The 24098-nt window shown below is 32.4% G+C and overlaps 1 protein-coding gene across 2 annotated transcripts in view; it reads right to left on the bottom strand.

Moving 5' to 3' along the window:
* Positions 1 to 24098, bottom strand: part of LOC133613888 (cordon-bleu protein-like 1) — a 156768-nt gene that overhangs the window by 2350 nt on the left and 130320 nt on the right. The window contains exons 9-11 of one of the 2 annotated variants that reach the window (XM_072914418.1): positions 16194 to 16326; positions 16035 to 16099; positions 3687 to 4702 (exon numbers count right to left, since the gene is read on the bottom strand). In XM_072914418.1, coding sequence (XP_072770519.1) covers positions 3687 to 4702; positions 16035 to 16099; positions 16194 to 16326 — 1214 coding nt within the window. Of the gene's footprint in view, positions 1 to 3686; positions 4703 to 16034; positions 16100 to 16193; positions 16357 to 24098 lie in introns of both variants that reach the window. The other variant, XM_072914419.1, reaches the window with a different exon arrangement.

Raw genomic sequence — 24098 nt, 5'->3', positions numbered from 1 at the left:
CTGATTTAGCCATTCCTTTACCACTTTTGACGAGTGTTTGGGGTCATTGTCCTGTTGCGTAAGTCGTCAACTATACTAAGTATTTCAATGGTCGGAATCTGCGCTTTTGCATGATATATTAGTTACTATGGTAATCTAATTAGTGACTATGGTAATCTAATTAGTGACTATGGTAATCTAATTAGTTACTATGGTCATCTACTTAGTTACAATGGTAATATACTAGTTACTATGGTAATCTAATTAGTGACTATGGTAATCTAATTAGTGACTATGGTAATCCAATTAGTTACTATGGTCATCTACTTAGTTACTATGGTAATCTAATTAGTGACTATGGTAATCCAATTAGTTACTATGGTCATCTAATTAGTTACTATGGTGATATACTAGTTACTATAGTCATATAATTAGTTACAATGGTCATCTAATTAGTTACTATGGTAATATACAAGTTACTATGGTAATGTAATTAGTTACTATGGTAATGTAATTAGTTACTATGGTAATCAAATTACTTACTATGGTCATCTAATTAGTTACTCTGGTCATCAAATTAGTTACTATGGTAATATACTAGTTACTATGGTAATCTAATTAGTTACTATGGTAATAAACTGGATACTATGATAATCTAATTAGTTACTATGGTCATCTAATTAGTTACTCTTGTCATCTAATTAGTTACTATGGTAATACACTAGTTTGTAAAGTAATCTAATTAGTTACTATGGTGATCTAATTAGTTACTATGGTGATATACTAGTTACTATGGTAATCTAATTAGTTACTATGGTAATATACTGGATACTATAATAATCTCATTAGTTACTATGGTCATCTAATTAGTTACTCTGGTCATCAAATTAGTTACTATGGTAATATACTAGTTACTATGGTAATCTAATTAGTTACTATGGTAATAAACTGAATACTATGATAATCTAATTAGTTACTATGGTCATCTAATTAGTTACTCTTGTCATCTAATTAGTTACTATGGTGATACACTAGTTTGTATAGTAATCTAATTAGTTACTATGGTGATATACTAGTTACTATGGTAATCTAATTAGTTACTATGGTAATAAACTGGATACTATAATAATCTCATTAGTTACTATGGTCATCTAATTAGTTACTCTTGTCATCTAATTAGTTACTATGGTAATATACTAGTTACTATGGTAATCTAATTAGTTACTATGGTAATAAACTGGATACTATGATAATCTAATTAGTTACTATGGTCATCTAATTAGTTACTCTTGTCATCTAATTAGTTACTATGGTAATACACTAGTTTGTATAGTAATCTAATTAGTTACTATGGTGATCTAATTAGTTACTATGGTGATATACTAGTTACTATGGTAATCTATTTAGTTACTATGGTAATATACTGGATACTATAATAATCTCATTAGTTACTATGGTCATCTAATTAGTTACTCTGATCATCAAATTAGTTACTATGGTAATATACTAGTTACTATGGTAATCTAATTAGTTACTATGGTAATAAACTGGATACTATGATAATCTAATTAGTTACTATGGTCATCTAATTAGTTACTCTTGTCATCTAATTAGTTACTATGGTAATACACTAGTTTGTATAGTAATCTAATTAGTTACTATGGTGATCTAATTAGTTACTATGGTGATATACTAGTTACTATGGTAATCTAATTAGTTACTATGGTAATATACTGGATACTATAATAATCTCATTAGTTACTATGGTCATCTAATTAGTTACTCTTGTCATCTAATTAGTTACTATGGTAATATACTAGTTACTATGGTAATCTAATTAGTTACTATGGTAATAAACTGGATACTATGATAATCGAATTAGTTACTATGGTCATCTAATTAGTTAATCTTGTCATCTAATTAGTTACTATGGTAATACACTAGTTTGTATAGTAATCTAATTAGTTACTATGGTGATCCAATTAGTTACTATGGCGATATACTAGTTACTATGGTAATCTAATTAGTTACTATGGTAATATACTGGATACTATGATAATCTCATTAGTTACTATGGTCATCTAATTAGTTACTCTTGTCATCTATTTAGTTACTATGGTAATACACTAGTTTTTATAGTAATCTAATTAGTTACTTTGTAATCTTATTAGTTACTGTGGTCATCTAATTAGTTACTATGGCAATCTAATTAGTTACTTTGGTCATCTGATTAGTTATTATGGTAATCAAATTAGTTACTATGGTAATCTATTCAGTTACTGTGGTCATCTACTTAGTTACTATGTAATCTAATTAGTTACTGTGGTCATCTAATTAGTTACTATGGTAATCTAATTAGTTATTGTGGTCATCTAATTAGTTACTATGGTAATCTACTAGTTACTATGGTAATCTAATTAGTTACTATGGTCATCTAATTAGTTACTGTGGTCATCAAATTAGTTACCATGGGCGTACAATTAGTTACCGTGGTAATCTAATTAGTTACTGTGGTCATCTAATTAGTTACTATGGTAATCTAATTAGTTACTATGGTAATCGAAGTAGTTATTGTGGTCATCTAATTAGTTACTATGGTGATCTACTAGTTACTATGGTAATCTAGTTAGTTACTATGGTCATCTAATTAGTTACTGTGGTCACCAAATTAGTTACCATGGGCGTAAAATGAGTTACCGTGGTAATCTAATTAGTTACTGTGGTCATCTAATTAGTTACTATGGTCATCTAATTAGTTACTATGGTAATCGAATTAGTTACTATGGTCATCTAAGTCACAGTAGCTCAGACAAGGCACCAAGCAGTGTTTCCAAAGAGTGTTTCCAGAGTCTGAAATGTGGGTGTCAGTGTCAGACTTAGAATTATTGAAGCCAAGGTTTCTGGTTGTTCCCATTGGGTTGAGTTTTTCCTTGCCCTGATGTGGTATCTGAGCCCAGGATGTGACTTGTGCAGCCCTTTGAGACATTTGTCATTAAGGGTTAAAGAAGTCAACTTTGATTGGTTGATAATGAACCCAGAAATAAAAAAGTATAAATTAGCGCATATAAGCCGCAAGGTTCATAGCGCGGGAAAAAAGTTACCTTAAAGTACCTTTGGATCTGTTGTTAAATGGTTTTTGCTACTCATCAGAATCAGATTTATTGGCTGTGGAGGGGGGCGTGGTCTGCGGGCCTGCGGCGGAGCGGGGTGTGTAAGGACCGGCCTCGAAGCCAGCGGCAGGTGAGTGGATTGCCCAGCTGGGGCTTGTTATCTAATCACCTGTCGCCGTTAGTAGCAGCAGCCGGAACGGGACACGTGGTTGGAGTTGGAGTTGGAGTGGGAGTTGGAGTTGGAGCGAGAGAGAGACACGCCGAGAGAAAAACTCAAAACAAGGACTGAAAAGTCCCAGAGCAGTGTGCTGTCGTGGCGTGTGCACGAATAGAACAATTGTCAAACCTGACTACCGGGCTCACAAGAGGATCTGTCGTGATCAGGGGAACCCACGAGAGGGCAACTTCCACATTGGCCAAGTCCCTTTAACACACGCTAGACTAGACGGTCTTCTCTTTTGTTCACATATCCAAATCCAGATTCATAATCTGCTTGCATCTCCACTATAAACCACTTCTACTGTCCTTCAGTTTCTTCTAGTGAACTTTTTTGATCAGTTTTTGTATACCAAGTTCTTCAATCCCATCAGAACTCACCTTCAAATCCAACACTGCAGCCTTCTCAACGACGGAACACGGACCGGCAGCAGGAGGACTCGGCCTCAGCGGAGAGCCGGGTGACTCGGGTCTGTGTGGCAGGGAGTGGCTACGCCTCACGGCAAAGGACACGGCCTGGGCGAAGCGGGACGGCGTGCTGGGGGAAAAAGGCCTGGGAGTAGCAAAGCTCCTCAGTTTCTCCAAGCTTAACCTTTGCTCTTTGCTCTGCCTCGTCTCCCGCACCTGGCTGGGAGCATCAGTCGCCGCTGTGGCGCCCTCGTGTGGTGGTGAGTCCACCTGGTCCACAGAAGCAGGACCGGTCTTCTCCGCGGCTGATGTAACGTAATACCCAGCTGTCTTTTTGTGCTTGGACAAGCGGAAAGAACCCGGCTTGGGTTTAGTTGCGGGTGGAACTTTGGTGGCCCGGACCTCTCCTGGTGGACCTTCTTGAGGTGAGCACAATCTGCTGGGTGGTGAGGCGGGAGTGGATTGAGCTATGCATCTATCGACAGTGTCTACGTTGGCTTGTGGCCCCTCCCCGTCGGACTGAACAGCAGGGGGCAACTCCAGTGTCAGCGCGACTTCAAAGTATCTCAGCTTCTCATTGGACTTGGGAGGCACCACCGTGTACGTGGTCATCCCCACCTTGGGAACGTAGTCCCTGGTCAACTCATTGGAAGGCTTGGGCTCAAAGTCTACGCGGCTGTGGGATTTTGGCGTTGAGTCTTGGCACGAGGAAACCTCTGAGGCTTGGCTACAGGTGAGGTCGGTGGCAGTGGTGGCATTCGCCGTCTGGTTGGCAGAAGAGATAGCTTGGTCTGTCTGCACTTGCGCGTCCTCGCCACTGGGGCGTGATGCGTCCTTTATGCCCAGGTGCTCGGGGTCGAACGTCTCCTTCGTGGAGGTTTCCCCAACAGATGCCTGAGATGTCCCTGCACCCTGCGGTGACGGCTGGGGGCCGTCGGTTCCATGGACGCGGTCCTCGTCTCCGGGCTGTTCAGGTGTGGACTGACGATCTGTCCAAAATAGAAACGATTGTCAGGAAAGTTCAGGAGTTTTGTCACGGTTGGCGAGTACAACTTACAGGTTCTGTTTGCAACTTAGAACATTTTATTCAACAAGAACACGAGCAGCTAGCTCATGTTAGCATTAGTTTTACAATTGTCTACATCAGTGGGTGCTCATTACGTGGATGGCGAGCTAGCGGTCAATGGTGGAGGGTGTGTCCGTCCATCGCCAGCCGGACGTTAAAAAAATAGACCTGAAAATGATCAATCGTCAGTCTTCACCAAGACGTCATGATTGACATTCACGGCACAAAAAATGACCGACAGGGAGGCCAGAAACACTTTTTATTTCAACCTGCTGTCAAAACTCTCAAGACTGACCGCAAAGACTTTCTGTCGTCCAGAAAGGACGACAGAAAGGAGGACACAAGAAGTCCTTCATACCGACAACCATCAGACTGTATAATGCATATGTTCTTTTTTGACTGTACTTGAATGTATAATAGACTGTATTTATGTAATTCACATGTGAATATTGCTGTATAATAGACTGTATTTATGTTATTCACATGTGAATAATGCTGTATAATAGACTGTATTTATATTATTCACATGTAAATAATGCTGTATAATAGACTGTATTTATGTTATTCACATGTGAATAATGCTGTATAATAGACTGTATTTATGGTATTCACATGTGAATAATGCTGTATAATAGACTATTTATGTTATTCACATGTTAATATTGCTGTATAATAGACTGTATTTATGCTATTCACATGTAAATACTGCTGTATAATAGACTTTATTTATATTATTCACATATGAATAATAGACTGTTTATCTTATTCACATGTGAATAATGTTGTATAATACTGTATTTATAGTATTCACATGTGAGTAATGCTGTATAATAGACTATATTATTCACATGTGAATAATGCTGTATAATAGACTGTATTTATGTTATTCACATGTGAATAATGCTGTAAAATAGACTGTATTTATGTTATTCACATGTGAATAATGCTGTATAATAGACTGCATTTATATTATTCACATGTGAATAATGCGGTATAATAGACTATTTATGTTATTCACATGTTAATATTGCTGTATAATAGACTGTATTTATGCTATTCACATGTAAATACTGCTGTATAATAGACTTTATTTATATTATTCACATATGAATAATAGACTGTTTATATAATTCACATGTGAATAATGCTGTATAATACTGTATTTATAGTATTCACATGTGAGTAATGCTATATAATAGACTGTATTTATATTATTCACATGTGAATAATGCTGTATAATAGACTGTATGTATGTTATTTACATGTGAATATTGCTGTATAATGGACTGTATTAATGTTATTCACATGTGAATAAATGCTGTATAATAGACTCTATTTATGTTATTCACATGTGAATAAAGCTGTATAATAGACTGTATTTATATTATTCACATGTGAATAATGCTGTATAATATACTGTATTTATGTTATTCACATGTGAATATTGTTGTATAATAGACTGTATTTATGTTATTCACATGTGAATAATGCTTTATAATAGACTGTATTTATGTTATTCACATGTGAATATTGCTGTATAATAGACTGTATTTATGTTATTCACATGTGAATAATGCCGTATAATAGCCTGTATTTATGTTATTCACATGTGAATAATGCTGTATAATAGACTGTATTTATATTATTCACATGTGAATAATGCTGTATAATAGCCTGTATTTATGTTATTCACATGTGAATAATGCTGTATAATAGACTTTATTTATATTATTCACATGTGAATAATGCTGTATAATAGACAGTATTTATGTTATTCACATGTGAATAATGCTGTAAAATGGACTGTATTTATGTTATTCACATGTGAATAATGCCGTATAATAAACTGTATTTATGTTATTTACATGTGAATATTGCTGTAAAATGGACTGTATTTATGTTATTCACATGTGAATAATGCTGTATAATAGCCTGTATTTATGTTATTCACATGTGAATAATGCTGTATAATAGACTGTATTTATATTATTCACATGTGAATAATGCTGTATAATAGCCTGTATTTATGTTATTCACATGTGAATAATGCTGTATAATAGACTTTATTTATATTATTCACATGTGAATAATGCTGTATAATAGACAGTATTTATGTTATTCACATGTGAATAATGCTGTAAAATGGACTGTATTTATGTTATTCACATGTGAATAATGCCGTATAATAAACTGTATTTATGTTATTTACATGTGAATATTGCTGTAAAATGGACTGTATTTATGTTATTCACATGTGAATAATGCTGTATAATAGCCTGTATTTATGTTATTCACATGTGAATAATGCTGTATAATACTGTATTTATAGTATTCACATGTGAGTAATGCTGTATAATAGACTATGTTATTCACATGTGAATAATGCCGTATAATAAACTGTATTTATGTTATTTACATGTGAATATTGCTGTAAAATGGACTGTATTTATGTTATTCACATGTGAATAATGCTGTATAATAGACTGTATTTATATTATTCACATGTGAATAATGCTGTATAATAGACTGTATGTATGTTATTTACATGTGAATATTGCTGTATAATGGACTGTATTAATGTTATTCACATGTGAATAAATGCTGTATAATAGACTCTATTTATGTTATTCACATGTGAATAAAGCTGTATAATAGACTGTATTTATATTATTCACATGTGAATAATGCTGTATAATATACTGTATTTATGTTATTCACATGTGAATATTGTTGTATAATAGACTGTATTTATGTTATTCACATGTGAATAATGCTTTATAATAGACTGTATTTATGTTATTCACATGTGAATATTGCTGTATAATAGACTGTATTTATGTTATTCACATGTGAATAATGCCGTATAATAGCCTGTATTTATGTTATTCACATGTGAATAATGCTGTATAATAGACTGTATTTATATTATTCACATGTGAATAATGCTGTATAATAGCCTGTATTTATGTTATTCACATGTGAATAATGCTGTATAATAGACTTTATTTATATTATTCACATGTGAATAATGCTGTATAATAGACAGTATTTATGTTATTCACATGTGAATAATGCTGTAAAATGGACTGTATTTATGTTATTCACATGTGAATAATGCCGTATAATAAACTGTATTTATGTTATTTACATGTGAATATTGCTGTAAAATGGACTGTATTTATGTTATTCACATGTGAATAATGCTGTATAATAGCCTGTATTTATGTTATTCACATGTGAATAATGCTGTATAATAGACTTTATTTATATTATTCACATGTGAATAATGCTGTATAATATACTGTATTTATGTTATTCACATGTGAATATTGTTGTATAATTGACTGTATTTATGTTATTCACATGTGAATAATGCTTTATAATAGACTGTATTTATGTTATTCACATGTGAATATTGCTGTATAATAGACTGTATTTATGTTATTCACATGTGAATAATGCCGTATAATAGCCTGTATTTATGTTATTCACATGTGAATAATGCTGTATAATAGACTGTATTTATATTATTCACATGTGAATAATGCTGTATAATAGCCTGTATTTATGTTATTCACATGTGAATAATGCTGTATAATAGACTTTATTTATATTATTCACATGTGAATAATGCTGTATAATAGACAGTATTTATGTTATTCACATGTGAATAATGCTGTAAAATGGACTGTATTTATGTTATTCACATGTGAATAATGCCGTATAATAAACTGTATTTATGTTATTTACATGTGAATATTGCTGTAAAATGGACTGTATTTATGTTATTCACATGTGAATAATGCTGTATAATAGCCTGTATTTATGTTATTCACATGTGAATAATGCTGTATAATAGACTTTATTTATATTATTCACATGTGAATAATGCTGTATAATACTGTATTTATAGTATTCACATGTGAGTAATGCTGTATAATAGACTATGTTATTCACATGTGAATAATGCTGTATAATAAGACTGTATTTATATTATTCACATGTGAGTAATGCTGTATAATAGACTGTATTTATATTATTCACATGTGTATAATGTTGTATAATAGACTGTATTTATATTATTCACATGTAAATAATGCTGTATAATAGACTGTATTTATGTTATTCACATGTGAATAATGCTGTATAATAGACTGTATTTATGGTATTCACATGTGAATAATGCTGTATAATAGACTATTTATGTTATTCACATGTTAATATTGCTGTATAATAGACTGTATTTATGCTATTCACATGTAAATACTGCTGTATAATAGACTTTATTTATATTATTCACATATGAATAATAGACTGTTTATCTTATTCACATGTGAATAATGTTGTATAATACTGTATTTATAGTATTCACATGTGAGTAATGCTGTATAATAGACTATATTATTCACATGTGAATAATGCTGTATAATAGACTGTATTTATGTTATTCACATGTGAATAATGCTGTAAAATAGACTGTATTTATGTTATTCACATGTGAATAATGCTGTATAATAGACTGCATTTATATTATTCACATGTGAATAATGCGGTATAATAGACTATTTATGTTATTCACATGTTAATATTGCTGTATAATAGACTGTATTTATGCTATTCACATGTAAATACTGCTGTATAATAGACTTTATTTATATTATTCACATATGAATAATAGACTGTTTATATAATTCACATGTGAATAATGCTGTATAATACTGTATTTATAGTATTCACATGTGAGTAATGCTATATAATAGACTGTATTTATATTATTCACATGTGAATAATGCTGTATAATAGACTGTATGTATGTTATTTACATGTGAATATTGCTGTATAATGGACTGTATTAATGTTATTCACATGTGAATAAATGCTGTATAATAGACTCTATTTATGTTATTCACATGTGAATAAAGCTGTATAATAGACTGTATTTATATTATTCACATGTGAATAATGCTGTATAATATACTGTATTTATGTTATTCACATGTGAATATTGTTGTATAATAGACTGTATTTATGTTATTCACATGTGAATAATGCTTTATAATAGACTGTATTTATGTTATTCACATGTGAATATTGCTGTATAATAGACTGTATTTATGTTATTCACATGTGAATAATGCCGTATAATAGCCTGTATTTATGTTATTCACATGTGAATAATGCTGTATAATAGACTGTATTTATATTATTCACATGTGAATAATGCTGTATAATAGCCTGTATTTATGTTATTCACATGTGAATAATGCTGTATAATAGACTTTATTTATATTATTCACATGTGAATAATGCTGTATAATAGACAGTATTTATGTTATTCACATGTGAATAATGCTGTAAAATGGACTGTATTTATGTTATTCACATGTGAATAATGCCGTATAATAAACTGTATTTATGTTATTTACATGTGAATATTGCTGTAAAATGGACTGTATTTATGTTATTCACATGTGAATAATGCTGTATAATAGCCTGTATTTATGTTATTCACATGTGAATAATGCTGTATAATAGACTGTATTTATATTATTCACATGTGAATAATGCTGTATAATAGCCTGTATTTATGTTATTCACATGTGAATAATGCTGTATAATAGACTTTATTTATATTATTCACATGTGAATAATGCTGTATAATAGACAGTATTTATGTTATTCACATGTGAATAATGCTGTAAAATGGACTGTATTTATGTTATTCACATGTGAATAATGCCGTATAATAAACTGTATTTATGTTATTTACATGTGAATATTGCTGTAAAATGGACTGTATTTATGTTATTCACATGTGAATAATGCTGTATAATAGCCTGTATTTATGTTATTCACATGTGAATAATGCTGTATAATACTGTATTTATAGTATTCACATGTGAGTAATGCTGTATAATAGACTATGTTATTCACATGTGAATAATGCCGTATAATAAACTGTATTTATGTTATTTACATGTGAATATTGCTGTAAAATGGACTGTATTTATGTTATTCACATGTGAATAATGCTGTATAATAGACTGTATTTATATTATTCACATGTGAATAATGCTGTATAATAGACTGTATGTATGTTATTTACATGTGAATATTGCTGTATAATGGACTGTATTAATGTTATTCACATGTGAATAAATGCTGTATAATAGACTCTATTTATGTTATTCACATGTGAATAAAGCTGTATAATAGACTGTATTTATATTATTCACATGTGAATAATGCTGTATAATATACTGTATTTATGTTATTCACATGTGAATATTGTTGTATAATAGACTGTATTTATGTTATTCACATGTGAATAATGCTTTATAATAGACTGTATTTATGTTATTCACATGTGAATATTGCTGTATAATAGACTGTATTTATGTTATTCACATGTGAATAATGCCGTATAATAGCCTGTATTTATGTTATTCACATGTGAATAATGCTGTATAATAGACTGTATTTATATTATTCACATGTGAATAATGCTGTATAATAGCCTGTATTTATGTTATTCACATGTGAATAATGCTGTATAATAGACTTTATTTATATTATTCACATGTGAATAATGCTGTATAATAGACAGTATTTATGTTATTCACATGTGAATAATGCTGTAAAATGGACTGTATTTATGTTATTCACATGTGAATAATGCCGTATAATAAACTGTATTTATGTTATTTACATGTGAATATTGCTGTAAAATGGACTGTATTTATGTTATTCACATGTGAATAATGCTGTATAATAGCCTGTATTTATGTTATTCACATGTGAATAATGCTGTATAATAGACTTTATTTATATTATTCACATGTGAATAATGCTGTATAATATACTGTATTTATGTTATTCACATGTGAATATTGTTGTATAATAGACTGTATTTATGTTATTCACATGTGAATAATGCTTTATAATAGACTGTATTTATGTTATTCACATGTGAATATTGCTGTATAATAGACTGTATTTATGTTATTCACATGTGAATAATGCCGTATAATAGCCTGTATTTATGTTATTCACATGTGAATAATGCTGTATAATAGACTGTATTTATATTATTCACATGTGAATAATGCTGTATAATAGCCTGTATTTATGTTATTCACATGTGAATAATGCTGTATAATAGACTTTATTTATATTATTCACATGTGAATAATGCTGTATAATAGACAGTATTTATGTTATTCACATGTGAATAATGCTGTAAAATGGACTGTATTTATGTTATTCACATGTGAATAATGCCGTATAATAAACTGTATTTATGTTATTTACATGTGAATATTGCTGTAAAATGGACTGTATTTATGTTATTCACATGTGAATAATGCTGTATAATAGCCTGTATTTATGTTATTCACATGTGAATAATGCTGTATAATAGACTTTATTTATATTATTCACATGTGAATAATGCTGTATAATACTGTATTTATAGTATTCACATGTGAGTAATGCTGTATAATAGACTATGTTATTCACATGTGAATAATGCTGTATAATAAGACTGTATTTATATTATTCACATGTGAGTAATGCTGTATAATAGACTGTATTTATATTATTCACATGTGTATAATGTTGTATAATAGACTGTATTTATATTATTCACATGTGAATAATGCTGTATAATAGACTGTATTTATAGTATTCACATGTGAGTAATGCTGTATAATAGACTATGTTATTCACATGTGAATAATGCTGTATAATAGACTGTATTTATGTTATTCACATGTGAATAATGCTGTATAATAGACTGTATGCGTTATTCTTTGTGAATAATGCTGTATAATAGACTGTATTTATATTACTCATATGTGAATAATGCTGTATAATACTGTATTTATAGTATTCACATGTGAGTAATGCTGTATAATAGACTATGTTATTCACATGTGAATAATGCTGTATAATAGACTGTATTTATGTTATTCACATATGAATAATGCTGTATAATAGCCTGTATTTATGTTATTCACATGTGAATAATGCTGTATAATAGACTTTATTTATATTATTCACATGTGAATAATAGACTGTTTATCTTATTCACATGTGAATAATGCTGTATAATACTGTATTTATAGTATTCACATGTGAGTAATGCTGTATAATAGACTATGTTATTCACATGTGAATAATGCTGTATAATAGACTGTATTTATGTTATTCACATGTCAATAATGCTGTATAATAAGACTGTATTTATATTATTCACATGTGAGTAATGCTGTATAATAGACTGTATTTATATTATTCACATGTGAATAATGCTGAATAATAGACTGTATTTATATTATTCACATGTGAATAATGCTGTATAATAGACTGTATTTATAGTATTCACATGTGAGTAATGCTGTATAATAGTCTATGTTATTCACATGTGAATAATGCTGTATAATAGACTGTATTTATGTTATTCACATGTGAATAATGCTGTATAATAGACTGTATTTGTTATTCACATGTGAATAATGCTGTATAATAGACTGTATGTATGTTATTCTTTGTGAATAATGCTGTATAATAGACTGTATTTATATTACTCACATGTGAATAATGCTGTATAATACTGTATTTATAGTATTCACATGTGAGTAATGCTGTATAATAGACTGTTATTCACATGTGAATAATGCTGTATAATAGACTGTATTTATGTTATTCACATGTGAATAATGCTGTATAATAGACTGCATTTATGTTATTCACATGTGAATAATGCTGTATAATAGACTGTATTTATATTATTCACATGTGAATAATGCTGTATAATAGACTGTATTTATGTTATTCACATGTGAATAATGCTGTATAATAGACTTTAATTATAGTATTCACATGTGAGTAATGCTGTATAATAGACTATATTATTCACATGTGAATAATGCTGTATAATAGACTATTTGTTATTCACATGTGAATAATGCTGTATAATAGACTATATGTTATTCACATGTGAATACTGCTGTATAATAAACTGCATTTATATTATTCACATGTGAATAATGCTGTATTATAGACTGTATTTATATTATTCACATGTGAATAATGCTGTATAATATACTGTATTTATATTATTCACATGTGAATAATGCTGTATAATAGACTGTATTTATATTATTCACATGTGAATAATGCTGTATAATAGACTGTATTTGTTATTCACATGTGAATAATGCTGTATAATAGACTATATGTTATTCACATGTGAATACTGCTGTATAATAGACTGTATTTATATTATTCACATGTGAATAATGCTGTATAATAGACTTTATTTATATTATTCACATGTGAATAATAGACTGTTTATCTTATTCACATGTGAATAATGCTGTATAATACTGTATTTATAGTATTCACATGTGAGTAATGCTGTATAATAGACTATGTTATTCACATGTGAATAATGCTGTATAATAGACTGTATTTATGTTATTCACATGTCAATAATGCTGTATAATAAGACTGTATTTATATTATTCACATGTGAGTAATGCTGTATAATAGACTGTATTTATATTATTCACATGTGAATAATGCTGAATAATAGACTGTATTTATATTATTCACATGTGAATAATGCTGTATAATAGACTGTATTTATAGTATTCACATGTGAGTAATGCTGTATAATAGTCTATGTTATTCACATGTGAATAATGCTGTATAATAGACTGTATTTATGTTATTCACATGTGAATAATGCTGTATAATAGACTGTATTTGTTATTCACATGTGAATAATGCTGTATAATAGACTGTATGTATGTTATTCTTTGTGAATAATGCTGTATAATAGACTGTATTTATATTACTCACATGTGAATAATGCTGTATAATACTGTATTTATAGTATTCACATGTGAGTAATGCTGTATAATAGACTGTTATTCACATGTGAATAATGCTGTATAATAGACTGTATTTATGTTATTCACATGTGAATAATGCTGTATAATAGACTGCATTTATGTTATTCACATGTGAATAATGCTGTATAATAGACTGTATTTATATTATTCACATGTGAATAATGCTGTATAATAGACTGTATTTATGTTATTCACATGTGAATAATGCTGTATAATAGACTTTAATTATAGTATTCACATGTGAGTAATGCTGTATAATAGACTATATTATTCACATGTGAATAATGCTGTATAATAGACTATTTGTTATTCACATGTGAATAATGCTGTATAATAGACTATATGTTATTCACATGTGAATACTGCTGTATAATAAACTGCATTTATATTATTCACATGTGAATAATGCTGTATTATAGACTGTATTTATATTATTCACATGTGAATAATGCTGTATAATATACTGTATTTATATTATTCACATGTGAATAATGCTGTATAATAGACTGTATTTATATTATTCACATGTGAATAATGCTGTATAATAGACTGTATTTGTTATTCACATGTGAATAATGCTGTATAATAGACTATATGTTATTCACATGTGAATACTGCTGTATAATAGACTGTATTTATATTATTCACATGTGAATAATGCTGTATAATAGACTGTATTTATGTTATTCACATGTGCATAATGCTGTAAAATAGACTGTATTTATATTATTCACATGTGAATAATGCTGTATAATAGACTGTATTTATATTATTCACATGTGAATAATGCTGTATAATAGACTGTATTTATATTATTCACATGTAAAAAATGTTAAGTGTTTATCGTCTATTGTGAGCGAACTGTGGTGCTGAATTCCTTCCAGGGATCAATAAATTATTTTCTATTCTATTCTATATATATCATTTATGTTGATTTATTTATGAAGGAGAGGTTTTTGTTTCCAAGTTAAAGGTGTTTAATGATAATACAAGCATGTTTAACACATTCCTTTCTTTCATGAAGACAAGAATATAAGTTGGTGTGATTGTGATGACAAACTACTACTTCCTGTTGGTAAAAAGTATGTTTTCTATGTGTAGGAAGTGCATGTTGTCTTCCCCACGCAGTTCTTTATTTTGGCCACTAGTCGGCAGTGTTGACTTTTTGCCTCTTATATTGAGTCAATGCTGTGTAATGATATCAGTATTTCTTCAAAAAGATAAGAACTACAACATTTATAATACAAAGTAGTGTATAGTTCTAACTTCTATCTTTCCCCGATGACTGAACAATATACATAGTCTTACAAAGACCTAACCATGCCTTCATCATACCTGTCAGGTGAGACGTGCCATCCAGTGTCTTCACATCCAAGGTGTCACCTGGGATCTGTGGCGCTCTGCCAGATCCAAAAGAAAAGCAACAAATTAAAAAAGTACTCCTAAGAAGGATTTACCAACAGAATCTTGCAAAGGCGTTATTAGAGTTCGTACTTGCCATCTGAGGACAGATCACCACATTGATCGTCCCCAAGGTCTGGGAGACTCGGGTCTTCTCCGTGGACCTGGCTTGCAGCTGCCGACGTCTCCTCCATGATCTCCTCCAGTGTTTCAGCTGCTGGGAGGTCTGCAAAAACCACGAGATGGCCGTCAGACTCTGGGGACATACAAATAATAATAATAATAATAATAATAATAATAATAGATTTTTTTGTAAAACCTAAACCAAAAGTGCTACAGTGCTTTTAAAAAATAAAAAATAAAAATAAAATAATAATAATAATAATAAAAAAACAACAACGCTAGAACCACAAATAGCTGCCCCCAACAAGTAAAATAAATAGTAATAAAAAAAAATAAAAAAAACTAGAACAGCCTAATAGCTAGAACTAGCAGACATACAGGTAAAAGCCAGTAAATTAGAATATTTTGAAAAACTTGATTTATTTCAGTAATTGCATTCAAAAGGTGTAACTTGTACATTATATTTATTCATTGCACACAGACTGATGCATTCAAATGTTTATTTCATTTAATTTTGATGATTTGAAGTGGCAACAAATGAAAATCCAAAATTCCGTGTGTCACAAAATTAGAATACTACTTAAGGCTAATACAAAAAAGGGATTTTTAGAAATGTTGGCCAACTGAAAAGTATGAAAATGAAAAATATGAGCATGTACGATACTCAATACTTGGTTGGAGCTCCTTTTGCCTCAATTACTGCGTTAATGCGGCGTGGCATGGAGTCGATGAGTTTCTGGCACTGCTCAGGTGTTATGAGAGCCCAGGTTGCTCTGATAGTGGCCTTCAACTCTTCTGCGTTTTTGGGTCTGGCATTCTGCATCTTCCTTTTCACAATACCCCACAGATTTTCTATGGGGCTAAGGTCAGGGGAGTTGGCGGGCCAATTTACAACAGAAATACCATGGTCCGTAAACCAGGCACAGGTAGATTTTGCGCTGTGTGCAGGCGCCAAGTCCTGTTGGAACTTGAAATCTCCATCTCCATAGAGCAGGTCAGCAGCAGGAAGCATGAAGTGCTCTAAAACTTGCTGGTAGACGGCTGCGTTGACCCTGGATCTCAGGAAACAGAGTGGACCGACACCAGCAGATGACATGGCACCCCAAACCATCACCCAACCATGCAAATTTTGCATTTCCTTTGGAAATCGAGGTCCCAGAGTCTGGAGGAAGACAGGAGAGGCACAGGATCCACGTTGCCTGAAGTCTAGTGTAAAGTTTCCACCATCAGTGATGGTTTGGGGCGCCATGTCATCTGCTGGTGTCGGTCCACTCTGTTTCATAAAAGACTTGAATGTTCTGGGAATGGTTGGTGTTGGAATTTTTCAAATCGGTCGAGAAATGTTGAAGTAGTAACAAGTTGAATTGAGAAAGGGTATGGCGGATTTCCTGGAATTTCAGGAAAATCTGGAATGTTTCCAGTTCAAAAAACAACTTAGTTTTTTGTCCTGATTAAGAGGAATGTTTTGACGGTGGAACGGTTGAAATGCGATGAAAAATGTGTGAGGAGTAGCCGCCAGAATAAAGGGTGGAAATAGGGCTTTGGAAAACCAGGAAATTCTGGGAAATACTGGAATTTTTTTTTAACTTGGAACAATGGTAGTTTAAAATTTCCAGGATGGAATGTGTTGAAGGCGGAATGGGTTGAATAGGTCGAAAAATGTGGAAATTTGAAAAATGGCCAATTCCTTTTGAATGGGGAAAAACGTGGAATTCTGGGAAATCTGGGAATTTTTGGAATTTCAATGGGAATTTGATAAAAGACATGAATGTTCTGGGAATGGTTGGTGTTGGAATTTTTCAAATCGGTTGAGAAATGTTGAAGTAGTAACAAGTTGAATTGAGAAAGGGTATTGCGGATTTCCTGGAATTTCAGGAAAATCTGGAATGTTTCCAGAAACTCAGGAAACAGAGTGGACCGACACCAGCAGATGACATGGCACCCCCAAACCATCACCCAACCATGCAAATTTTGCATTTCCTTTGGAAATCGAGGTCCCAGAGTCTGGAGGAAGACAGGAGAGGCACAGGATCCACGTTGCCTGAAGTCTAGTGTAAAGTTTCCACCATCAGTGATGGTTTGGGGTGCCATGTCATCTGCTGGTGTCGGTCCACTCTGTTTCCTGAGATCCAGGGTCAACGCAGCCGTCTACCAGCAAGTTTTAGAGCACTTCATGCTTCCTGCTGCTGACCTGCTCTATGGAGATGGAGATTTCAAGTTCCAACAGGACTTGGCGCCTGCACACAGCGCAAAATCTACCCGTGCCTGGTTTACGGACCATGGTATTTCTGTTCTAAATTGGCCCGCCAACTCCCCTGACCTTAGCCCCATAGAAAATCTGTGGGGTATTGTGAAAAGGAAGATGCAGAATGCCAGACCCAAAAACGCAGAAGAGTTGAAGGCCACTATCAGAGCAACCTGGGCTCTCATAACACCTGAGCAGTGCCAGAAACTCATCGACTCCATGCCACGCCGCATTAACGCAGTAATTGAGGCAAAAGGAGCTCCAACCAAGTATTGAGTATTGTACATGCTCATATTTTTCATTTTCATACTTTTCAGTTGGCCAACATTTCTAAAAATCCCTTTTTTGTATTAGCCTTAAGTAATATTCTAATTTTGTGACACACGGAATTTTGGATTTTCATTTGTTGCCACTTCAAATCATCAAAATTAAATGAAATAAACATTTGAATGCATCAGTCTGTGTGCAATGAATAAATATAATGTACAAGTTACACCTTTTGAATGCAATTACTGAAATAAATCAAGTTTTTCAAAATATTCTAATTTACTGGCTTTTACCTGTATATCTAAAAAAATTTTTTTTTTTTTTAAAGAGAAGGGTTTTTGAGCCTTTATTTAAAAGCATCCACAGTCTGTGGTGCCCTCATGTGGTCAGGGAGAGCGTTCCACAGATAATGTCCAGCTCCCGCATGACACGGTTCCAGTTCACGAAGCAAAGTCCGTAAAAAAGCCTGCCTGCGTCGATTTGTGGTCTCTGGAATATTCATGACTCAGCATAAAATAAATAGAATGTTGTCTTCACCTTCTCCCGTGCATAACTCCTCCTCTACTTTTATTATTGTGTGAACGCTCCAAAGCATTCACACATTTGGTTTTCTACACCGAAGATCATCTATTTCTTCTTCTCCAGATTTTGGCGCGCTCTGCCTTCCACATTTTTCACCCGATTCAAAGCGTTCCAACTTCAAACTGTTCAGCCTATTTGGGAATCGCGGGGCTTTCCCTTGACAAATTCCCCAAATTCCCAGATTTCCCAGAATTCCAGGTTTTTCCCCATTCAAAAGGAATTGGCCATTTTTCAAACTTCCACCATTTCCACATTTTTCGACCTATTCAAACCATTCCACCTTCAACACAATCCACCATCCTGGAAATTTTAAACTATCTTTTTTCAAAGTTAAAAACAATTCCAGGATTTTCCAGAATTCCTGATTTCCCAAAGCCCTAATTCCACCCTTTTTTCTGGCGACTACTCCTCCCATATTTTTCAACCCACTTCAACCGTTTCACCCTCAAAACATTCCTCTTAATCAGGACAAAAAACAAGGTGTTTTTTTGAACTGGAAAAATTCCCAGTTTTCCCAAAATTCCAGGAATTCTGTAATACCATTTCTCAATTAAAAATGTTACTACTTCAACATTTCTCGACCGATTTGAAAAATTCCAACACCAACCATTCCCAGAACATTCAAGTATTTTATGAAATTCCCATTGAAATTCCAAAAATTCCCAGATTTCCAGGTTTTTCCCCATTCAAAAGGAATTGGCCATTTTTCAAACTTCTACCATTTCCACATTTTTCGACCTATTCAAACCATTCCGCCTTCAACACATTCCATCCTGGAAATTTTAAACTACCATTGTTCCAAGTTAAAAAAAAATTCCAGTATTTCCCAGAATTCCTGGTTTTCCAAAGCCCTATTACCACCCTTTATTCTGGTGGCTACTCCTCACACATTTTTCAACGCATTCCAAAACATTCCTCTTAATCAGGACAAAAAACTAAGTTGTTTTTTGAACTGGAAAAATTCCAGATTTTCCTGAAATTTCAGGAAATCCGCAATACTCAATTCAACATGTTACTACTTTAACATTTCTCGACTGATTTGAAAAATTCCAACACCAACCATTCCCAGAACATTCAAGTCTTTTAACATGTTCAAAAAAAAATCACGCTTTTCCCGAAATTCCCACATTTTTATGAAATTCCCATTGAAAGTTAAAACATTCCCAGATTTCCACGTTTTTCCCATTCAAAATGAATTGGCCATTTTTCAAACTTCCACCATTTCCACATTTTTTCAACCTATTCAAACCATTCCACCTTCAACACAATCCACCATCCTGGAAATTTTAAACTATCTTTTTTCAAAGTTAAAAACAATTCCAGGATTTTCCAGAATTCCTGATTTCCCAAAGCCCTAATTCCACCCTTTTTTCTGGCGACTACTCCTCCCATATTTTTCAACCCACTTCAACCGTTTCACCCTCAAAACATTCCTCTTAATCAGGACAAAAAACAAGGTGTTTTTTTGAACTGGAAAAATTCCCAGTTTTCCCAAAATTCCAGGAATTCTGTAATACCATTTCTCAATTAAAAATGTTACTACTTCAACATTTCTCGACCGATTTGAAAAATTCCAACACCAACCATTCCCAGAACATTCAAGTATTTTATGAAATTCCCATTGAAATTCCAAAAATTCCCAGATTTCCAGGTTTTTCCCCATTCAAAAGGAATTGGCCATTTTTCAAACTTCTACCATTTCCACATTTTTCGACCTATTCAAACCATTCCGCCTTCAACACATTCCATCCTGGAAATTTTAAACTACCATTGTTCCAAGTTAAAAAAAAATTCCAGTATTTCCCAGAATTCCTGGTTTTCCAAAGCCCTATTACCACCCTTTATTCTGGTGGCTACTCCTCACACATTTTTCAACGCATTCCAAAACATTCCTCTTAATCAGGACAAAAAACTAAGTTGTTTTTTGAACTGGAAAAATTCCAGATTTTCCTGAAATTTCAGGAAATCCGCAATACTCAATTCAACATGTTACTACTTTAACATTTCTCGACTGATTTGAAAAATTCCAACACCAACCATTCCCAGAACATTCAAGTCTTTTAACATGTTCAAAAAAAAATCACGCTTTTCCCGAAATTCCCACATTTTTATGAAATTCCCATTGAAAGTTAAAACATTCCCAGATTTCCACGTTTTTCCCATTCAAAATGAATTGGCCATTTTTCAAACTTCCACCATTTCCACATTTTTTCAACCTATTCAAACCATTCCACCTTCAACACAATCCACCATCCTGGAAATTCTAAACTATCTTTTTTCAAAGTTAAAAACAATTCCAGGATTTTCCAGAATTCCTGATTTCCCAAAGCCCTAATTCCACCATTTTTTCTGGCGACTACTCCTCCCATATTTTTCAACCCACTTCAACCGTTTCACCCTCAAAACAAGGTGTTTTTTTGAAATGGAAAAATTCCCAGTTTTCCCAAAATTCCAGGAATTCTGTAATACCATTTCTCAATTAAAAATGTTACTACTTCAACATTTCTCGACCGATCTGAAAAATTCCAACACCAACCATTCCCAGAACATTCAAGTCTTTTAACATGTTCAAAAAAAATCCCGCTTTTCCCGAAATTCCCACATTTTTATGAAATTCCCATTGAAATCAATGGGACATTTTTCTAAGTTCCACAACTTCTATATTTTTCTTCTAATTCAAACTGTTCCAACTTCTAAATATTCCGCCTGTTCAGGAATTGTGTGCTTTCCTTCAATAATTCTAAAACATTTCCCGGATTTCCTGGAATTCCCAGTTTTTAGGGACATTTCCCCATTCAAAATGTTCCAAACTTCCACCATTTACACATTTTTCAACCGCTTCTAACACATTCAACTCATCCTGGACATTCAAACTATAATTTTTCCAAGTTCCAAAAAATTCCAGGAATTTCCAGAATTCCTGTTTTTTCAACCCGTTACTACTTCAACATTTCTCGACCGATTTGAAAAATTCCAACACCAATCATTTTAACTCATTCAAGTTTTTCTACCTTTTTTTTTTTTTTTTTTAATATTCCTGCTTTTCCCGAAATTCCCAAATTCTTTAGAAATTCCCATGAAATCAATGGGACATTTTTCCAAGTTCCACAACTTCTATATTTTTCTTCTAATTCAAACTGTTCCAACTTCTAAATATTCCGCCTGTTCAGGAATTGTGTGCTTTCCTTCAATAATTCTAAAACATTTCCCGGATTTCCTGGAATTCCCAGTTTTTAGGGACATTTCCCCATTCAAAATGTTCCAAACTTCCACCATTTACACATTTTTCAACCGCTTCTAACACATTCAACTCATCCTGGACATTCAAACTATCATTTTTCCAAGTTCCAAAAAATTCCAGGAATTCCCAGAATTCCCGTTTTTTTCAACCCGTTACTATTTCAACATTTCTCGACCGATTTGAAAAATTCCAACACCAATCATTTTAACTCATTCAGACCATTCAAGTTTTTCTACCTTTTTTTTTTTTAATATTCCTGCTTTTCCCGAAATTCCCAAATTCTTTAGAAATTCCCATTGAAATCAATGGGACATTTTTCCAAGTTCCACAACTTCTATATTTTTCTTCTAATTCAAACTGTTCCAACTTCTAAATATTCCGTCTGTTCAGGAATTGTGTGCTTTCCTTCAATAATTCTAAAACATTTCCCGGATTTCCTGGAATTCCCAGTTTTTAGGGACATTTCCCCATTCAAAATGTTCCAAACTTCCACCATTTACACATTTTTCAACCGCTTCTAACACATTCAACTCATCCTGGACATTCAAACTATCATTTTTCCAAGTTCCAAAAAATTCCAGGAATTTCCAGAATTCCCGTTTTTTTCAACCCGTTACTACTTCAACATTTCTCGACCAATTTGAAAAATTCCAACAACAATCATTTTAACTCATTCAGACCATTCAAGTTTTTCTACCTTTTTTTTTTTTTAATATTCCTGCTTTTCCCGAAATTCCCAAATTCTTTAGAAATTCCCATGAAATCAATGGGACATTTTTCCAAGTTCCACAACTTCTATATTTTTCTTCTAATTCAAACTGTTCCAACTTCTAAATATTCCGCCTGTTCAGGAATTGTGTGCTTTCCTTCAATAATTCTAAAACATTTCCCGGATTTCCTGGAATTCCCAGTTTTTAGGGACATTTCCCCATTCAAAATGTTCCAAACTTCCACCATTTACACATTTTTCAACCGCTTCTAACACATTCAACTCATCCTGGACATTCAAACTATCATTTTTCCAAGTTCCAAAAAATTCCAGGAATTCCCAGAATTCCCGTTTTTTTCAACCCGTTACTACTTCAACATTTCTCGACCGATTTGAAAAATTCCAACACCAATCATTTTAACTCATTCAGACCATTCAAGTTTTTCTACATTTTTTTTTTTTTAATATTCCTGCTTTTCCCGAAATTCCCAAATTCTTTAGAAATTCCCATTGAAATCAATGGGACATTTTTCCAAGTTCCACAACTTCTATATTTTTCTTCTAATTCAAACTGTTCCAACTTCTAAATATTCCGCCTGTTCAGGAATTGTGTGCTTTCCTTCAATAATTCTAAAACATTTCCAGGATTTCCTGGAATTCCCAGTTTTTAGGGACATTTCCCCATTCAAAATGTTCCAAACTTTCACCATTTACACATTTTTCAACTGCTTCTAACACATTCAACTCATCCTGGACATTCAAACTATCATTTTTCCAAGTTCCAAAAAATTCCAGGAATTCCCATTTTTTCAACCTGTTACTACTTCAACA

This window comes from Nerophis lumbriciformis, linkage group LG13, assembly GCF_033978685.3.
Source record: "Nerophis lumbriciformis linkage group LG13, RoL_Nlum_v2.1, whole genome shotgun sequence".
NCBI lineage: Eukaryota > Metazoa > Chordata > Actinopteri > Syngnathiformes > Syngnathidae > Nerophis > Nerophis lumbriciformis.
Note: the sequence above shows the minus strand (reverse complement) of the source record. Positions and strands in the feature narration are given on the sequence as shown.